Here is a 20,016-nt window from a genome sequence, read left to right as displayed (position 1 = left end):
GAGAGGTGTATGCTTGAGGCGTTGTTCGGCGCCATATTTCATAACCTCTGAGAGGGTTGAGAATTGTCATTACCTCACATGGCGCATCGCATCGTGGCAAAAGTGTGTGTTAAACTTGGATTATGCAGCTGTAAGTGTCAAAACTACAATGGGATTATGAGGCCCGCCGTAGTGGCGGACTCCGGATTAATTTTGACACCGTGTTGTTCTTTAATAGTGTCACAAAGTCTAAGTCTACTTGCGTTTTCTACTTCACCCCCGTCGAAATACGGCTGCCGCTGTCGGGATCAAATCCGCGACCTCTAGCAATTCCATAGCCGCAAAGCTAGCGCGGAGGGCACCGAACTGTTGATTTGACGGTCGACCGCTTCCGTAGTGTCGCCTGGACCCTTTGGTGCCCTTAAATTTATGCGGCTCTGCTTTTGCACGCCATGCGCAATTTGTCCGCTTGACATATTTGCATGGTGTTTATTTCCGAGAAAAAGCAGGAACTTACTGTGCCGTACCTTCAAATTAAAGGGTCCCTCGTCAGGCCCCATAGCACATTTTGGTTATACGCTGGAAGATGTTACGTGCCCTCTAAGGAGCGTTCAGCCGCAAGAATTTTTCAATTTCGCTCATTAATAGCCTAGACAGAAAAGTTTCAGTGCCGCGAACCCACGATTTCAGGAGCAGAGCCTCACTGCCCCGAGCGACACTCTCTCCACTTGCCCCGTCTATCTTCCGCAATCGAAATTCCTTCCCTGCGCTCTCCCATACCGCACCTCGAGGATCGCGTGACGCATATGTCTGGGGCCCCACCTTTATTTTCCTCTCTAGTTTGCAGCGCGGCGCACTTCCGCTGACGGCGTCGCGCGTGAGCTGTTGTTTGTATTGTTTCGCGCAGCGCACGATTGCGCGCGCTGTGCACGAGAATACTTGACTAGGAGTATTAGTCAGTGCCACACAAACACTGAGGCAGACACAAGTGGACCACCGAGCGTAATCGCGCGCTGGAACACCGTAGAAAGTGGCATAGTTTCGGTGTAAGCGCGCGCAACTACACGACGTGGGAACAAGCAGACGAAACGGAAGTACATCTGTCTTGCTGCGGTGCGAAGTAACACAAATACACGCACACATACGGTTTGTGTGTTTTATTAGTTCTCTGAACCTTACTTCAGCTATCGATGCAGCAGATTACGCAAATAGCAGATGTCGCCTTGAATAAGCCACGAGTCACTGTGAGCGACGTCACAGCAAAGACACATGTACGTGGGCGCACTAGCACGTATACGTCATCCCTCCGGCTTGGAGCGCACGCCCGCAAGGAGAAGGGCAAACGGCGTTTGGTATGAAATTCAACTTTCCGCGGCGCGTAGCGATGCTATACTTATCAGACACGAGCGTTAGCGCGCATTCTACGCACGGCGCTCGTGGGCTCAAAATAGCCTGACCTGGTGAGGGGCCCTTTAAGCGTATCCAGTTTCTCCGCAACCGCTCTCGTATAGTAGTAGGGTTTCCTTACCTTCTCACGCCACCTTCCCTCCCCCCCCCCTTGTGTGGGAACTGCCTCTTCTCCTCCCTCCTCTCTATAGTTCCATCTACGTCCCATCTGGACTCTGACGTTAATAGAAAGGGAAGCGCTGCACTTTCTGCAATACTTTTGAGCGGGCTCGCGGATAATTACATCTGTCAAGAAGCTAATGTGGCGACGCCCAGGGAGCTTCAGAGGGCATTGTGCATATTCGACGCGGTGGTGTCCAAACGAGTTTCTCGCGTCGCCTTTCCTCTCTAACTCGCTCCTGTCATTATACACACTCTCTGAACCACCCCCGACGCAGTGCGCCAGACAGCAGCAGCCACAGCAGCAGTGGCAAAGTCGAAGGAAGAAAAGAAAGCTCCGCTTTAATAATTATTTGAAATACATACAGCCCCATAACTCAATTAAAATTCCGCACTCCTGCCAAGATGGCATGTGCGATATGAGGTAATGATGATGCTCAACCCTCTCAGAGATTAGGAACAATGACGCACAACAACGCACGCCTCAAGGAAACACGTCACCCTGTGTATTCTGCGGACTACGTAGACAAACAGCAGTGACGCACGCAAGATTACGTTTAACATCAACACACCACGCTGATATTGGACTAAACGCTAAAAAATTACACGTTCGCCGCCAACATCACCGCGAATTGTCGTCAATCCATGCCAACAGCACATGAATCTTCGCTTACATGCGTGTGGGACACGCAGATTTTAGTTCCTCGTTAGGTTCATCCCCCTTCCCTAAAGCGCTGGGACGTACTCCAGAAAGGACTGAAGAAAAAAGCAACCCATCCTCCCCACACCCTCTGTAAAATGCTCACCTCGTCACGTCCGAGGTGGACAACGTGATGACGGAGGTTCTCCCAAGCGACGCGTCCCGGCGAAGTGTGTACGTCCTCAACGTGTACAGCAGCCCCAGACAAAAGAGCCAACGTTTCCGACGCCAATTCCAGAGAGTCATCTGTCTTGCACGCTCAAACCCACTCGTGATAGCTGGCGACTGTAACGCTGCGCATCGCACCTGGGGTTACGTATATGACACCCTCAAGGGCATCGCGCTGTGGCACCATGTGAATGAGCTAGATCTCACCCTAGAGACAGACAAGACGTTCCCCACCTGCATCGGCACGTCCACGCACAGAGACACCACTCCGGATCTCTGCTTCGTGAAGAACACAGCCGATGCCCGCTGGTCCAATCTTGCGGAGGATCTTGGCATCGACCATCACATACTGGCCGTGCACTTACCCAGCATCGTCAGGAAGCCCAAGTTGTACACGTGGGTTGACTGGGACCTCTTTCGCAAGACTCGCGCTTCACGACTCCCTCCCGACATTGCCCCGAACCTCGAGACGTGGACGGCTCAGCTCAAGGCCGACGTCGGTAAGGCCACGAAAACATTCAGCACGGATATGCCAACCGAGAAGATGGACAGCCGCCTCGCCCACTTGCTCGAAGCCAAACAGTCTCTACTGACCCGATGGAAGAGCCAGCGTCTCAACCGTAGGCTCCGCAAACGCATTGCAGAACTGAACAAGACCATAATGGAACACTGCAGCACCCTATCCAAACAGCAATGGGACGAGGTGTGTAACTCGGTCGACGGACAAGTCCGCAACGGAAAGACGTGGAACCTCCTCAAACACCTGCTCGACGACACCACCGCCCGCACGAACCAATGCCACTCGCTCACCAAAGTCCTTCACCAGGCCAAAGGCACCGCTTCGCCGGATGACATCGTCAAGACCCTTGTGCATAAGTACCTGCTGATACGAACAGGCCCACCGACCCTACATGCCGATTGCACAGGTACCGACAACACCCTCCTCAACGCCGAATTTTCCGTCGAAGAAGTCGCCGGGCTCTCCACGAACTCAACGGCCGTTCCGCCCCGGGCCCCGATGGCATAACCAACAAGCCCCTGGGAAACTTAGACGAACCCTCGGTCGTGTACCTCACGGGCCCCATCAATGACGTGTGGGGGCGGGGCGAGTTACCTGATGCCTGGAAACTCGCCCAGATGATCCTCATTCTAAAGCCGGGCAAGGCGCCTGGCGTCGATAACCTTCGCCCCATCTCGCTCACGTCATGCGTGGGTAAGGTGGCCGAGCATGTCGTACTCAACAGAGTCGGCCGGTATCTCGAAGACCAGGACTGTTTCACACACCACATGATCGGCTTCCGACCCGGGCTCTCGACACAGGATACGATGCTTCTCCTGAAACTCCAGATCATAGACGCGGGGGCCACTTGGGACACCCGCGCCATACTCCGCCTCGACCTGGAGAAGGCATTCGACATCGAGCACTCGGCAATACCTAAGGCGATCGTGGACCTAGGGCTCAGGCGCCGGTTCTATGAGTTCGTCCGCTCCTTCCTAACCCGTCGCAAGGCCGTGCTCCGTGCCGGAGACCTCACATCGGATGAACCCGAGCTCGGACTGCGTGGCACCCCCAAGGGCTCCGTCCTCTCGCCGACGCTGTTCAACCTGATGATGATTGGGCTCTCCGAACGCCTCTCGAAGATACAAGGCCACAACCATACGGTATACGCGGACGACATCACCATCTGGTGCTCCGCGGGGTCAGACGGCTTTATCGAATCCGCTCTGCAGGAAGCAGTCGAAACCGCCGAGTCCTACTTCGACCACACGGGCGTGAAATGCTCCTCCGCCAAATCGGAACTGTTGTGGTAATGCCCAAAACGACAAGGCAAAAGGCCTAAGGGATGGAAACCACCGACCGAGCGCAACATCACCGTCCGCACCAGAGACGGTCGCCCAATCCCCAGGGTCGACTCCATCCGAGTACTGGGAATGATTATCGAGGTGGTCGGATCAACCATCCAAACAGTCCACTAGGTGACGACAAAGACGGACAACGTAATACGACTCGTACGCAGAGTGGCCAACCGTCACCACGGCCTCAAAGAAGACAATCTGCTGCGTCTTGTACGCGCGTTCGTCCTAGTCACTTTACCTACGTCGCTGCAATGCATAAGTGGAAACAATCGGAGCGTGACAAGCTCAATGCACTCATCCAAAAGGTAGTGAAGCGGGCCCTTGGGCTCCTGATCACCACGCCGACGTATCGACTCCTCGAGCTAGGGGTGCACAATACCCTCGAAGATATCGCTGAGGCTCATGATAGAGCACAGATGATACGACTGACGTTGACCGAGACCGGCCGTCACATCTTGCGCGAGTTCGGCTACTTCCCACCGAACACCCAGGATCCACCGGAGTTTACGCCGGTTCCCCGCGAGCTCCGCGACCTGATCACGATCGCACCCATTCCGCGAAACGTAACGTACATCCGGAACAAAATCGAGACAGGCGCCTAGCCCGGGCCACCGCATTCCTCAAACGCATAAACAAGAAAGCGGACGACACCGCTTTCGTGGACGCCGACGCCTACCAATACAACCGAGCCTTCGCCGCGGTAGCGATCTCGTCCTCGCAATAGACTTCAAACGCCGCCACGGTACGCACACGTGACCCCGAGGTGGCGGAGCAAGTGACCATAGCCCTGGCAATGCTCGACAATAAGCGAACAACAATATTCAGTGACTCGAGACCGGCCGTCAAAGCATTCGAGAGAGGAGTCGTCTCCGACCAGGCGTTACGCGTGCTCCGCGGCGCTGATGCGAGAACCCTCAAACACCACACCGTCATCTGGTTTCCTGGCCACCTGGGTCGCATCCCGGGTGACCCGCCCAACCTCAACGAGACAGCCCACGGCGCTGTGCGCGCGCTTACCTACCGCGCCGTCACCCCCGGGCAACCACCTCTCGATGAGTTGGAGGCGAACAGAGAGGCCCCAGTAACCTGCAATGATATCACCAAACACTTTTACTTGGGACGACGTCTTTTTCCACCCCCGCACCCCTAACTAAACAGACCGCAGGCGCTAACGCTACGCTTGTTACAGACATATACCTATCCAAACCCCGCCACCTTACACATCATCTACCCGGTCGTCTACCCCGACGATGCGTGCCCCTCGCGCGGGGTCACGGTGACACTCGCACATGTGCTCTGGGAGTGCAGAAACGCTCCGCCCGATTCTACCTCCGACAAGTGGAAGAAGACCATATGAAGCCCGCTCCTACAAGACCAGCAATGGGTCGTCCAGCAGGCTCGCGCATCGGCTGCCAGGTACTCCCTGTCGGTCCCTGCGTGGGAGACGCCCACTGCGCGCTGACGTGCGCCCTGCAGGACTTTTATTAAAGTTTTTCCAATCCAATCCATCCTCCCCCCCAATGATTCTCTCTCGCTGTCAAGGTAACGTTGTTGGTACCTCTGCGTGCAGAAAGGAAGCAGTAGTGTGTTACAAGCTCGCCTTGAAAAAAAAAACTTTATTCTTCTTCCTTTTTTACCTGTACGCCCAGACGTACAGCCTCTCTGAGCTGTGCAGCTCCACGACGCTAATAATACTTACATTCTTTGTATTTGTATTAGTGTTCGCTGTGTGTCTTGGTTAAAGAAGTGACACTGCGACTGAAGATGCGCTCGCGTCTGATTTCGGGCTTCATTAGCCTTCGCAGTTGCTTTCCTGCGCAGGTGTGGCATGCGGGGATACGCAGGCGGGGATGTAATTATGCACAACTTGCTTGCCTTTCAGGCATGAAGTTTCGGCCACTGACCAAGTCCAGGTGAGATAAGACGCAGATACGTTTCGGAACACTTACGGGTTCCTTGAGCGCACTAAACGGGCAAGAGCCATGTGTCGTTTTAGAGCGTAGCTCTTAGGCACCCGTTCCTGCGTTGAGCGTCGACGTCCCTCGTCCTCCCTCGCCGTAACCGAGTGAACGAGCAGACCGAACGATGCAAGAGAGTACGCGGAGCGCAGCGGCAAGGGAAAAACGGCGAGAGCAAAGAGACCGCGAGGCTGAAAGCGGAGGAAGAGGGTGCAACGGAACGATGAGGAGGAAAGCAGACGAAGCTACCTTAAGGCACTGCCAGATGGCGCTCAAGCCCGCGTATCCGCGGCAACGGCGGCACTGGCCGTGCGGGGGAAAGAAAAAAAAAACCTAAAAGCTGGACTTCGCGGATAGCGTTCTCCGCAAGCGTTTCCCGGTAACGATTACGGTTGCATAAGCTGCAGTTGGCGGGAAGCGACAACTGTGGGGGCTGGTCTACATAAAGCGCTGCGTGTCGCAGCTGTGCCAGTCGGTGCAGAGATAGGCGCGATGGCTCATTATATCGCGAAATGAAAACACGTATAGAGCTGCGCTCGAATTGCGCATTAGGGAGTTTGTAATCAGCGGTTAATTTTTTAAAGCCAAAATGTGACGTAATGATTGCGTGTATGTAGTTGGCTGATTCCTATTAGTTCTATTGATGTTCTCGTTTATTGTTTGAATCAATAAAGAATATATTAAAAGTCGCTTTAACGGGGTCGTTTCCTTTGCTATTACGGCGGTATTTGCCTAATCTATGCGGTGATTGTGATTACCAGCGTATTTTCAAGCATAAGTCGCCTAACTCACTTGAACACATTCACTCGGACTCACTCACTTGTTAGTCTGAGTTAGTCTATTCAAGTTATTTAGGTGACTTATGCCTGAAAACACGCCGGCAATCACCATCACCGCATAGATTGGGCAAATGCCGCTATAATAGCAAAGGAAAAAAATCCTATAAATTTACTCCTAATGTATTCTTTATTGATTCAAACTACGGACGAGAGCCCCATTGACTATAAGTTTTGTGAGTCTCTAAGGATTGGGGTCGGGCATAAATTAAGTTGTGTGGTAGCTGGCCCATGCCGTCGTCCGACTCATCCACGCTGGTGACGTTGTTGAAGGGAGCGACTTGTTCTCATCGAGAAGGAGGAATATGGGATTTATTTACTATATCTACATGAAGGGTGGAGAACGTTGTATTTTATCAGTCTAGCATCACTGAAAGAGAATGCACACCGGACAGCCGAAAACGGCTGCTTAAAAACACTCTGTCCTCGCTAGATGCCTAGGTGAGGAAAAGCTGCCATTCAACCTTGGACCAGTGGGAGCGTTCAATGGGAGGCAGGGGTCTTGACCCAAGCAGCGCCTCTTGATCCCAGAGCTGACCCCGCAGTCAGTAGCCGCCGCGTTTGTCCATTGACTGTGACGACTTCTCGGGCCCGTGAGAAAGCACCGCAAAACATCCTTTTCGAGGAATTCTCTTGCTCCAAGCAAACCGTGAAGGCGACATCGAATCAACTAACAATACTTGGCCCGCCGAACGTGGCTAGACATGCCGGCGCCGTTGGGCTGTTGAGGCGGCGCATTGTTGTCTTTACAAAGCGAGTCGTCGCAGAGGGCTAGGAAGGGTTCGGAGGTCGCTTCTCCGAAGATCGCCAGCCCCCGCACACCGATCGTAACAGTCTGAGTCCGAGTGAACCCGGCTGAGTAGACTTTTACTGAGTGGTTGTTTATGTGAGCCCTAGTCAAAGAGAATACATCTTCTGAGTGAGTCTGAATATAATTTATTTTTCAAGCCTATGCCGTGAACTTACACAATGGAAGCCCACACACTCTGGTTGCAGCCTGTATTTTATTTCTATTCACTGTTAAAAAACGCCTGCTTCACCTCCGTCGCGGGTCGGCCCGGCATCGCAGTATCTTCGGGATTTTGTTTTTATACACGGACACGATCCTGGGGGAACTAGCCCTTAAGACCTCCGCTGTAAAACACCGTAAAGTTACACCAACATTCAACGGGACCGCAGCCGCACGAACACCGCACCTGTCTCGTCCTGTAACGGGATTCAACGGCTCAGAACCCGTTTCACAACGGAATCTCATTTTGGGGTATGATAAATAGTTATGTTTAGTGTGACTGATTTGGTGAGTACCGTTATTGTCTGCGATTACCAGGAGGCCCATCCTACATCCGTTTCGCTAATGCCGCTTTAAAACTTCAATCGAACTAGCTTCTTGCTGAGAACTTGCGCGACGATGCCATCTCGCTGAAGGGCACGGCCAGGCGCACGCAGACCTGGTTTCTGTGTGGTTTCGGATGTGCGAGAAGCGGCGCTACGTCTCGGGTTTCAGGATTTCTCGCTGATGCAAGGTCCAACCGTGCAGCGTTGTGGATTCTCCGGCTCCTGTCAAAGGATTGCGCGGTGAGTTCGAATGAACTTACATTTTAATTATGTCAGAAAGTTGTTCATCTACGAATCACTGATGCATCGTCTGCGTGGGCGCCTGTCTTTCTATGTGGCACGTTTCCTTGCTACAGGTTAATAATACCCACCGCTGGCGGCAAACAAGACGCTGGTAAGGCTGCGCTACTTCGACAAAAACACCACTCGAAGTCGCACGCCTGCCGGCACGCATCAGATATCTTGCTGCAATCGCCACTGCGAAGGCGACCCGGTGAATTTCTTTCGTGCGTGAGTCGAACACGCCCTGTGCAGTGGCGCGCCCAACGCGCGTCCTCAATCACAACGCCGGCGCTCCCGTAGAAAACGTGTATGGAATCTCTGGTCACTCACTGGCATGCTGTTGTTAACGGATCTGCAGAGGCATGTACTTCTGCGTTCTAGAAAGGCTCGAGGAAGTGCCTAAGTCGGGTCGTGAGACCTTAAATGGCGAGAGCAATTATATGGACACTCCGGGCGCATTTTCACTGTCGCTGTCGCCGCGCGCTGTATCTGCGTGTGAAAGCGTTCAAGGGGAGACGACGATCACGGCTCCATGACGACCGCGCGAAGAAAGGAGAGCGGGCAGGAAGCGCGCCATCTTCTGTCGTGTGCGAAGCACCCAATGTTGCGAGGCGCCGGGGGAAAAGAAGGGAGGGCTGTGGCGTTCTACTCCGGCTGCAACTGCGTATGTGGCGGCTGCGCACGGTAGTGTGGCCGCATCTTGAGATCGATCTGCGTTGGGGGCAGAGTCTATAGGCATATATAAAGACATTCAACAAGACCGGACACCCCCATAGACCCCAGCGGCCGAATTGACTGTAGCGCACCAAGCCGCCGGCAGTAATACCTGAACCAAACTTCCGATTTCGGTTGTGGGCGCGCGCGTTTTGAACGCTAGCTGGCACGCATTACGCCGGCTTCGCTAATTGGCGTGGTATTGTTTTTTTTTTTTTTGCTTCAACCGCGTGCATTTTTTTTTTTTTTTTTTTGCTGTCAACCGCGTGCCGCCTTCGTGCGGAGTCGTCTTATTATTTACTGAAATTGATTACAAACGATCTTTGCAAGCCTCTGTGGAATCTGTGCAACGTGCACATTCGTAAAGTACACGCAATACCCATTGTGAAATGAGGAAATGTTTATATTGCTTTATATTAATGCTCGTTCCGGGATTTTTGTACATTCATCCTACGTTGTGCCCCCAGGTAAGCAACAGTAGTTCCCGTACGAAGCCCCATCGGACGGCATCAGCTGAAAGTAGTAGATTAGAAGCATGTGCTATTTTGGCATTTGGACCTTATAGAAATGTTGCGTGTAGAGGCGAAGCATGCGAAAGTGATGAATGGGTGGCATTAGAAACAAAAACTATTCGCTTTTACATACATGTCGTAGAAAATACCCGACTCATCCCAAAGGATATCATAAAATACGAAGAAAAGATCTAATTTCCAGACATTCCACCATTCACGGGCATTATTTCCGGCGCTTTAAGAGCACAAATACACGGGCGACTACACATTCGCGAAGACAACTTAGCCTCAGCTGACGCGATGATACGCTACGTACACAGAGGTGGCCGCAACAAAGGCTCACAGCCAGACTATAGATGCTAGACGCTCGCAGAATGCCTTCTACTCGCACTCAAGACAATAGCGTGGGTGCAAAGCCTGTTTTCAGTCGTTGAGAAGATGGAACTTTCAAGTTACGAGTTCCTAGTTTTTGAGCTCCTTGGCGTTATCCGTTGCGTGTTGCGCTGGCGCAAGCAACAAACTCCTCTGTTATCACTCTTGGAAATCGCTCGTCACGTTTACGACAAGTTTAGTGTCACCACGACCGCGGGCTGCTTTTGCTAACTGTGTCACAAGGCCAGGTGCGGAGAGCGTGCCTCACAAGTATCCCAAAAAGTAACGAATTACAATAATGTTAGGGGTCAGAGAAAGCGTCACGAACTTGTCCCAGTAAGATTCAGCACACGCGAAACGAACTGCGTCACACTGCTGAGCTGCTTTTCGTTATACTGCGTCACAAAGCCGAGTGCGGCGAGCGTGCCCAAAACTACGGAAACGAGTTACGATAATGTTAGGGCCCATAGAAACCTTCGCAAACATTTCCCAGTACGAGTCAATAACTCAAATTAACTGCGCCAGGACGTCCGAGCTCTTTTTAGCTAACTGCGTCACAAGTCTCGGTACGTGCCGTAAGCCTTGAAATGCGTCGCAGAGTGCAAAACACAATTTCTCACCTTGCCGCAGTCCAATAGTGAAGTGCTGCCATGTCAAAGTGCAGAAGGATCGCAAGAATACGCCGATAGCACAACAAACCAGGCTACATCTAATAAGAAAGGAGAGACGAGTCGCCGAACACGCGAACTTCACATGCGCAGCCGGCCTAGTCCTCTTCGGTAGCATGTCTGGCGCATGACATATGCATCCGGCGCGTCGAGCGTGCCGTTGGCTTGATGCTGCGTAACGCAAGAAAAATTATTCGCAACGTATAAGCTCATTTATACTCAAACCTTTTTAATTTTAGCGGCAAAAATTAAAAAAATAACACAATGTCTGTTAACTTCATTCCACATTCTTCTTTTTTTTCGATGCTCGGGGCAGCTAACGTTCGTAATTAATACTACCGTGACGTATTTCCTTTTGTTAGTTCTCGCCGAGTGCCCCTTTTGTTGAATTTCTTTCTGTATGGTCTGGGTACATCGACCGCTCGTAGTTTTGTGCGTGCTGTATGTTCTCGGCGCTCAGTTTGCGTTGAAGCGAGAGTCAGCAAGAAGGTCATTTCGCTCGCTGCTGATGCCGCGCTTTGTCACGCCAGCGTTTCGACAGCGAGTGTGTGCGGTCATCGGGTGTTCATGTTCGCTGGGTGTGCTGACACCATACTTTTATTGCGAAAGCAATACTGCTCGAACTTTCGGCCCATCGGTGGTCGTGGCGCCTCCTTAAGCCTGTTTCACATGATGCGATTTTCGTCGCACCGGAAGTGCGATTTCCGTCGTTTGCGATGAAAATCGCAGTCGCAGTGCCGACCCCCCGATTTTCGGCTGCGACCAACCGGTTGGTCGCACAGTCGCACCGTCGCACCGATCGCTGCGATTTTCCGTCGAAATTGCGCGGAGAGCTGCCAACGGAGCTATTTCGCTGGTTTGTTTTGGAAAATGGCGTCAGTGCGCGGAGACGTGAATCGTCGAATTCGGTACGTACGCGAAGGGAGAATAAAAAACTTGTACCGCAGATTGCATTCTCCAATTTCTATGCGTTTGTTGACACTCTGCACAGCAAATGAAGTGCATTTTCACGTTTGCTTCGTACGTCTTTGCGAGTTGTCAGTGCTAGGAGGTGTTCGATCCCCAGCAGACGACGAGGTCGCTACAATGTTTTGTTGAGTAGCATGCAAAAATCGCGCTTACGGAACAGCTTGAATTATTTCAACCTCGGCAAAGGCAAATGACAAGACAGCAAAGTACCCGAAGTTTCAACGTTGCGCTGAACGCGGTACCGTTCAGTTGCATTTTCTTGTCGGTTTTCAAGCGTGAATTTCCCGTTGCATCTTGAAAGATTATCTTACCTCACTTAGTTATTAAATTTGACATGGCAAGCGTGCAGGCTATCGTAATGAATTTTCTACAATAGCATTAACTCCGTGGCTTGAATAAACAGCTTCGTCAGTTTGTTTTCACATATTTCATGCACGCTGAGTTCCATCTCGTCTCTCGAGATTTTTCTTTTGCTGCACAGAAACCAATGAACACTTTGTGTCCTTACTGCACCTGTATTGTCATTTGCTTTGAACTGTAGTTAACCCTTGGCTTGCTATAGTGGCAGTGACAACGCACCCTCCTGCACCGTCATGTAAAACTCGTGCAGCAATGCGAAAAGCAACGAAACGCTAGAAGACGACACTTTAAAGAAGAGTAAATCACAACTGTGCAGCGAAGTCAGCCAGTTGCGTCCCTTCCTGGAAATCTTTGAATCTTTTAAGTATAAACGTTCCTGCACGTCCACACCTAATAAGGTGTGCAGAAACATCCGTGCCGTACGTGTTCCTAATACAGTTTCTAATAAGTTTGTGATCATGACTTGTACAACGATATCCTCTGTCACCTTTATAAGTAATGCAGTACCATGCTACTTACAAGAGCATATCAGCCTGGTATTTTAAAAAAACTTTCTACTTTTCAACTTTACACTAGAATATGCAGTTTATTCAATAAAAGGGTCACAAAAAGCTTTTTTGCAATGACACATTTATTGCAGCACTTTTTACCGACATATAGGCAAAAAAAAAAAAAAAAAATCTCACGACATTGAAGTCGTTCTTCAATTTATTCACCTGCCACTGTGATTAGGCATTATGCTACTAACACAAGATGAGGGGTTGAATTGCCAGCTGCGGCAGTTACTTTTGGATGAGAGTCACAGGTAAAAAAGCTCTTGCACTTACGTTTAGTTCATCTTCATTTACTAAACCCTTAAACTTTTAGAAGCTACTGCATAAAGGGAGCATGCTTATGCAAAATTAATGCAGCCAATTAATACTAACACTACTTGAAAGCATAGCACCTTTCCCCACACTTCAAACATGTAAACATTCATTACATCAATATGTATTCAACAGCGCTGCACAAATAAGCTTGATCAGGCATGGTAAGTACTCTGTCGGGAAGCTGGTTCTACAGATACATAGATGTCAAGGCATGCACACACAGCACAAAGAAAACCTTTTTTCATGAGTTGTGCCTTCTGGCAGATATGAGTGGGCAATAAGCAGCATAAACTTTATTGCAGGGCATTGTGTAATACCGCTTATGAAAGAATAAAGAGAGTGAAGAGGCTTTTAACAGCAGTACCTCATACTACTCTAATAAGATGAATGATGAACAAAAAAGTTTCTTGTAGAGCACCTAAGTTAAACAGTAACATATTGAAAGACAGAAAATTCCAGGTGAGAGTTGGAGGTACATTTGGCCCATCCACACCAACAACACAAGCACACTACAAGAAATACTACAGCCTATGGTGTCTATGGGAAAGCTATCTTATACAGAAATCAAGGACGATGCAAGAAGCTCTTGACAACATTGCAGACTTTCTTAGCCAGCCTGGCCTCTCACTTTTTGACAAGTCGGCCTGCATCGACATCTGATATAAGACTAGAACCAAGAACTACCCCAAATTGCATGTTCTGCTTCAGATAGCTGGACAAATATACCCGCAAGTAAGCATCTCCAAATCGTCGGCTAGTGTAAGATCAAGACGGCAGAGCCAGCATGTGGGTGAAACGATTATGCCATGCCTGGACACAATACACGTGGTGAAAAGAATAATCTCAACATCATGGGGGGTGGATGAGCGGATACTATAAAAAAGCGCAGTTGCTGTACTTGTGTCCAAGGTGTTGTGGTATGAATTACAAGCAGCTCACAAAAAAGACAACTCATCAAACACAGGCTTACCAAGGTTGGAGACCTCTATGAGAAAGTGCAAACAAATTACAAGCACCTAGACAGAGTAGAGGTACAGCCTGCGGCAAAAATTCTTTGCTTCAAGAGAGCGGAACCTGGTTGCAAGATACTATGCCAGCATATGAGCTGCAAAGACGACTGCTCCTCCCTTCAGAAACACAGGCTCAAAAGCACCTGAACTCGAAGCGCAACAGGCCCGTACCGTGCAATATGGGGGCAGACAATTAGGCCAGGAGACTATATTCAACTGGCAAGCACTCGGACGACGTTGCCATTCATGAAGACACAAACAGACATCAGGCACGTGTAGTAGACTGATGTGGCAATAACAATGTAACAGTAGCATAACACTACATAAAATTAAATACCATACAAGTGGGAACCATTCTAGGACATCCTACAGCCAGAGAAACTGAACTGAATGCAAAGCAGCACTTGCAGTGCAAATTTGCAGACTACAACATCCTGCACGCCTGCATGGATTCACCAGAAGCTGTCAGGGCCTGTGATTCACGCCAGATTGTCAGGGAAATCGGGAGACTGACTCACGACTTGCAAGCACGTGGCCAAGAAATTAAATTGCAGGTTACAGGGCACATAGCCATGCAGATATTCCAGGACACAAGTGGCCAGACATAACTGAAAACTAGACGAGTTGGTGTCTTCATTATTAATTACAGCACAACAGACAGCCTACAGACATGAAGCAAGAGCTCTGTGTTCACTCTGTTCTTTGTATTTCTGTTGTGCTGTATAGTTAATGAATTCATCAGGCTGTACAGAAGAACAATGGCCCTCCACAAGGCCCCGATTTCACGTCCAAATCTATGCGTGCACGCACGCACACACACACATGAAGGTTGCAAGGGCACATAGCATCAAGCACTATCCGCAGTATTACACCAGACCTCGCAACTAAGGCTTATTGTGAAAATGAGGCAATTTATACAGTTTAACAGAAAAAGAAATGCATCAAGGAGGCCTGATGAAGATTGCTGCTTGATGCAACCAAACATAAATAAAAACATTGCAGAAAGAAAATGCAGACGAAAAATCCAAGTGAAGAGGAAAAAAACGACCATTCCAATTGCCAATCATGGATGCCAGCACCTTTCAAAAGACACAGTTCTTTTTCCAATACACAGAGTGACAGCTTGCTTATGCAAACACACTCTTCCAGTTCCATGCCATTGGAAAAAAAAAAACAAGTTTCTTGGAACGTAATTGCATGTACAGTGGGTGATCACAATGTTTCTTCTTTTACCCTGGGCTTGTATAGTTATTTGTATTTCCTCTCTCTCCTGTTTTTGATTGTTTGGTTTCATCGAGCACTGGTATTTTATCAGGCTTTCTTGCTGCACTACTTTCAGGTACCCTTTATAAATCACTGAAATTTCACAATAAACCTTTGAATTAGTTAGAAGTTAGCGCACCCTGTTCTCACTGCTTTGCACTATATGCTCTTGCAACATTGCCAAAATAAATATTTTACAAGGTACACACTGCTAGAGTAGATATGCTGGTATGATTTGCAGAAAGGGATAAGTTGCGAATAATGAACACCTTTTTCAGGAAGTGTAGCAACAGAAAGTGGACCTGGAAAAGCCCTAATGGTGAAATAAGAAAATCAAGTTAATTTCATACTTTCTGTAGATCCCACCACAATGCAGGATGTAGAAGTGTTAGATAGGGTAAAGGTGCAGTGATCATAGGTTAGTGAGGGCTAGGAAACACCTCAATTTGAAGAGAAAAAGAGTAAAATTGGTCAAGAAGAAACAGGTTAACCAAGATCCAGTAAGGGTACAATCAGACAAATTCAGGCTGGCACTTGCAAACAATTATGCAGTCTAGAACAGAGATGAAGATGACATAGGGGTAATTAAATAAACTGAACCAGGCTGGCTTCAGAGGCAGCAACTAAAATGGGAGGCAATGCACAAAGGCAACCAATAGGCAAGCTCTTCCAAGTAACGAAGGGCCTAATAAAGAAACAACAAAGAATGAAAGTGTCCAACTCAAGAGGTCAGATAGAATTTGTGGAACTACCAAAGCTGATCAACAAGGAGAAAATAAGGGGTATTCGAAATTATAACATGAGAAAGACTGAGGAAACCTTAAAAGATGGACCCAGTCTTAAATCGGTGAGAAGGAAACTTGGCATAGGACAAACCAAGATGTATGCACTGAAAGATAAGCAGGGTAATATCATCAACAATATTGAAGGTATAGTAAATGCAGCGGAAGAATTCTATACTGACCTGTACATACCTCCATTAGAAACAGTAATGAACAGGACACAGAAACTCCTCCTATAACTAAAGATGAGGTCAGAAGGGCCTTGCAAGACATGAAACGGGGAAGAGCGGCAGGAGAAGATGGAATAACAGTCGGTTTAATCATTGATGGAGGAGACATAATGCTGGCGGCTCTTTATGCCAAGTGTCTGTCGGCTGCAAGGGTCCCAGAAAACTGGAAGAATACAAACATTATACTAATCCACAGAAAAGGAGACGTTAAAGAATTGAAAAACTATAGGCTTATTAGCTTACTCCCAGTATTATGTAAAATATTTACCAAAATAACCTCCAATAGAATAAGGGCAACACTGGACTTTAGTCAACCAAGGGAACAAACTGGCTTCAGGAAGGGATACTCTACAATGGATCGCATCCATGTCATTAATGAGGTAATCGTGAAAGCCGCAAAGCACAATCAGTCTCTCTATATGGCTTTCATAGATGACAAAAAGGCATTTGATTAAGCTAAAATGCCAGCAGTCATAGAGACATTACATAATCAAGGAGTACAGGCCGCTTACACACATACCTTGGAAAATATCTACAGAGATTCCACAGCTACCTTAATTCTACACAAGAAAAGTAGGAACATACCTATAAAGAAAGGGGTCAGACGAGGAGACACAATCTCTCCATTGCTATTCACTATGTGCTTGGAAGTAGTATTCAAACTATTAAACTGGGAAGGCTTAGGAGTAAGTATCGATGGCAAATATCTCGGCAACCTTCTGTTTCCACGTGACATTGTTCTGTTCAGCAACACTGCAGATGAGTTACAACAAATGATTCAGGACGTTAACAGAGAGAGTGTAAGAGTGGGGCTGGAGATTAATATACAGAAGACAGATAATTATCAATAGCTGGGCAAAGGAACAAGAGTTCAGGATCGCCACTCAGCCTCTACAGTCTGTGAAGGAGTACGTTTATCTTGGTCAATTACTCGCAGGGGGCCCTCTTCATGAGAAGGACATTCGCAAAAGAATAAAAATGGGTTGGAGTGCATATGGCAGACATTGTCAGATCCTGACTGGAAGCTTTCCACTATCATTCAAAAGCAAGGTGTACAATCAATGCATTCTACCGGTGCTGACATATGGGGCAGAAACTTGGAGACTGATAAAGATGCTTGAGAATGAGTTAAGGACCGTGCAAAGAGTGATGGAACGAAGAATGCTAGGTATAACGTTAAGAGACAGAAACAGAGCGGTTTGTATCAGAGAGCAAACGAGTGTAGCCGATATTCTAATTGACATTAAAAGAAAAAAAATGGAGCTGGGCAGGTCATGTAATACGGAGGCTAGATAATTAACCGGTGGACCATTAGGGTTACAGAATGGGAGGCACACTAGAGGATGGCAGAAGACTAGGTGGGGCAATGAAATTAGGAAACTTGCGGGCGCTAATTTGAGTCAGTTGGCACAGGACAGGGGTAAATGGAGATCGCAGGGAGAGGCCTTCATCCTGCAGTGGACATAAAATAAGGTGATGATGATGGTGATGACACATAACCATCATAAATGCAATCACAGTGACTTGTGGCCTAAAATAATCAAGAATAGCGTGGCTGCAAACAGCACCAGACAACACATAAGATGAACAAGAAAACCGAGATGATCAAACAACCAAAAATTTAATGAACAAGCTGAGTAAATACTGAGTGACGAGCAATAAACCGAACACACACAAAAAAAGCAAAAACTAATATGTGTTTCCCGACAGGAAACGCATCCATCTCTAACAGAGGCCATGTTGACACAAGATTCTCACAGCATTTTTAGATCTACAGCTTCCACAATTTCTCTAGGCAGCTGATCACCAGATGTACACAGAATGCTAGCTTCTTCCTCTACCATGCGCGCTCAGATGTGGAGACTTCTAAGATTGTATTGTAGAGGAAGAAGCTAGGTGCTTACAGGAATTATGAAAGCTGTAGACCTAAAAATGCTGGGAGAACCTTGTGTCAGCATGACCTCCATTAGAGATGGATGCGTTTCCTGTTCGGTTTATTGCTTGTCAGCCAGCATTTACTCGGCATATTCCACAAATTTTAAGTTGTTAGTGCACCTTATGATTGTCTTGTTCTCTAGCAGAAAGGCGTTCATGTTCGTAGCCCAGCATATGCTCGCTGCCACGGGATAGCACCCTGTGGGCTCATAAAATATTCACAGAACATGTCCCTTACGCTAGCTGCAGACCTGCTGTAGTTGTGGCCTACAGGTGGCTGCAAGGGAAACATCGCCTGACCACCATTTGCATGCTGCTGGCCACTGGTTGCCTCGTCCTCGTGGCTGCGGGATTGGTAGACCGGATCCTCGCGCAGAAAATTATGGAGGACACAGCAGGCCATCACCACGTAGTCGACGTTTTCAGGTAGTAGGTTAATGGGACGACGAAATACCCTAAACCTTGACACCATGATGCCAAACGTGTTCTCGACACACCTCCTGAAATGGAAAAAACAACATGTTAGCTTGCATTATAACTTTCTCACTACAGTGTAAAGCTACTGCCTAGAACATTTACCTTGCCCTGCTGAGCCGGTAGTTAAATATCCTTTTCTCCTCAGTCTGATGCCTCCCCGAATAAGGCCGCAAGAAGTCTTGCCGTAGTTGGAAGGCCTCGTCTCCCACAAAAACATGAGGAGCTAATGTACTTGTGTTGGGCAAAGCCTGTATGGGAGGGAGGCCAAGGGTGCCATTTTCAAGGCACTTTCCAAATCTTGAAGCACTCAGTGTGTCTCCATCACTCTGCCTGCCATATGCACCGACATCGACAGCAACAAACTTCAAGTTGCTGTCAGCCACGGCCATCAGCACTATAGAATAAGTGCCCTGTAAAGATAATGCGCCACAATGTAAACACCTAATTGTACATAGACTGTAAGCTATTTATTTATTCGCATTATTTGATGAGTTTGCTAATATGTGCCCAGAGGTTGTTATTTGTAGCACTGGCCATCACTACCAAAATAAACTGTATAGACAGTGAACATTACTCAAGCAAAATAAAACTAGAATGACAGCGTCAGTAATTAACAATCACATGTGTCAGTCATTAGTAGAAAGACAAAGGATAAAGAATACATTGTACTGGGCGTAGTGTCGCTATTTAACAGGTCTGCATCATGAGCGCACACCATGCAGATGTACCATATCCATTATAATAATAGCATGCATATATAATGATCATAATTAAACAGCCAATAATGACAATAGCATACCTTGTAGTTGTAATACAGGCTGCCCGAGTGTGGTGGGGCCTGTATTTGCACGTGTTTGCCGTCAACTGCGCCGACGCAATTGGGGAAGTTGCATCTTTCACTGAAGCCTGCAGCAGTGCTTCTCCAAGTTTCAGTTGTTGGTACCTGAGGAATGTCGGAACAATTGTGAAAAGCAGTACATGACACAAGGCATATGGGTAAGGTATTAAAACCCAACCGATCGAGTGTTCTATCGGGGACACAATTGCCCATGCGACGCGCGCGACCGTCGGCCGAATTGCATCGCTGCACTGTCTGCCGGGATCAGCCGCGCCACCGTCTGCGCTCTAAATCGCACGAAAGCGCATACGTGGCCCATTAGTGGCCCACGCTGTC

At 48.5% G+C, this 20,016-nt stretch overlaps 1 protein-coding gene across 1 annotated transcript; it reads right to left on the bottom strand.

The window, feature by feature from the left end:
• Nucleotides 1-18,519: 18,519 nt before the first annotated feature.
• Nucleotides 18,520-19,258, bottom strand: LOC126547885 (uncharacterized). Its single transcript, XM_050195913.2, has 2 exons — nucleotides 18,945-19,258; nucleotides 18,520-18,865 (listed from the first exon to the last, which is right to left on the bottom strand). The coding sequence occupies exons 1-2, from the start codon at nucleotides 19,229-19,231 to the stop codon at nucleotides 18,520-18,522; spliced, it is 633 nt and encodes a 210-aa protein (XP_050051870.1). The 5' UTR covers nucleotides 19,232-19,258.
• Nucleotides 19,259-20,016: the final 758 nt, after the last annotated feature.

The sequence above is a fragment of the Dermacentor andersoni genome, chromosome 1 (assembly GCF_023375885.2).
Source record: "Dermacentor andersoni chromosome 1, qqDerAnde1_hic_scaffold, whole genome shotgun sequence".
Taxonomy (NCBI): domain Eukaryota; kingdom Metazoa; phylum Arthropoda; class Arachnida; order Ixodida; family Ixodidae; genus Dermacentor; species Dermacentor andersoni.
The sequence above is the reverse complement of the archived record's forward strand: the minus strand, read 5'-3'. Positions and strand labels throughout refer to the sequence as shown.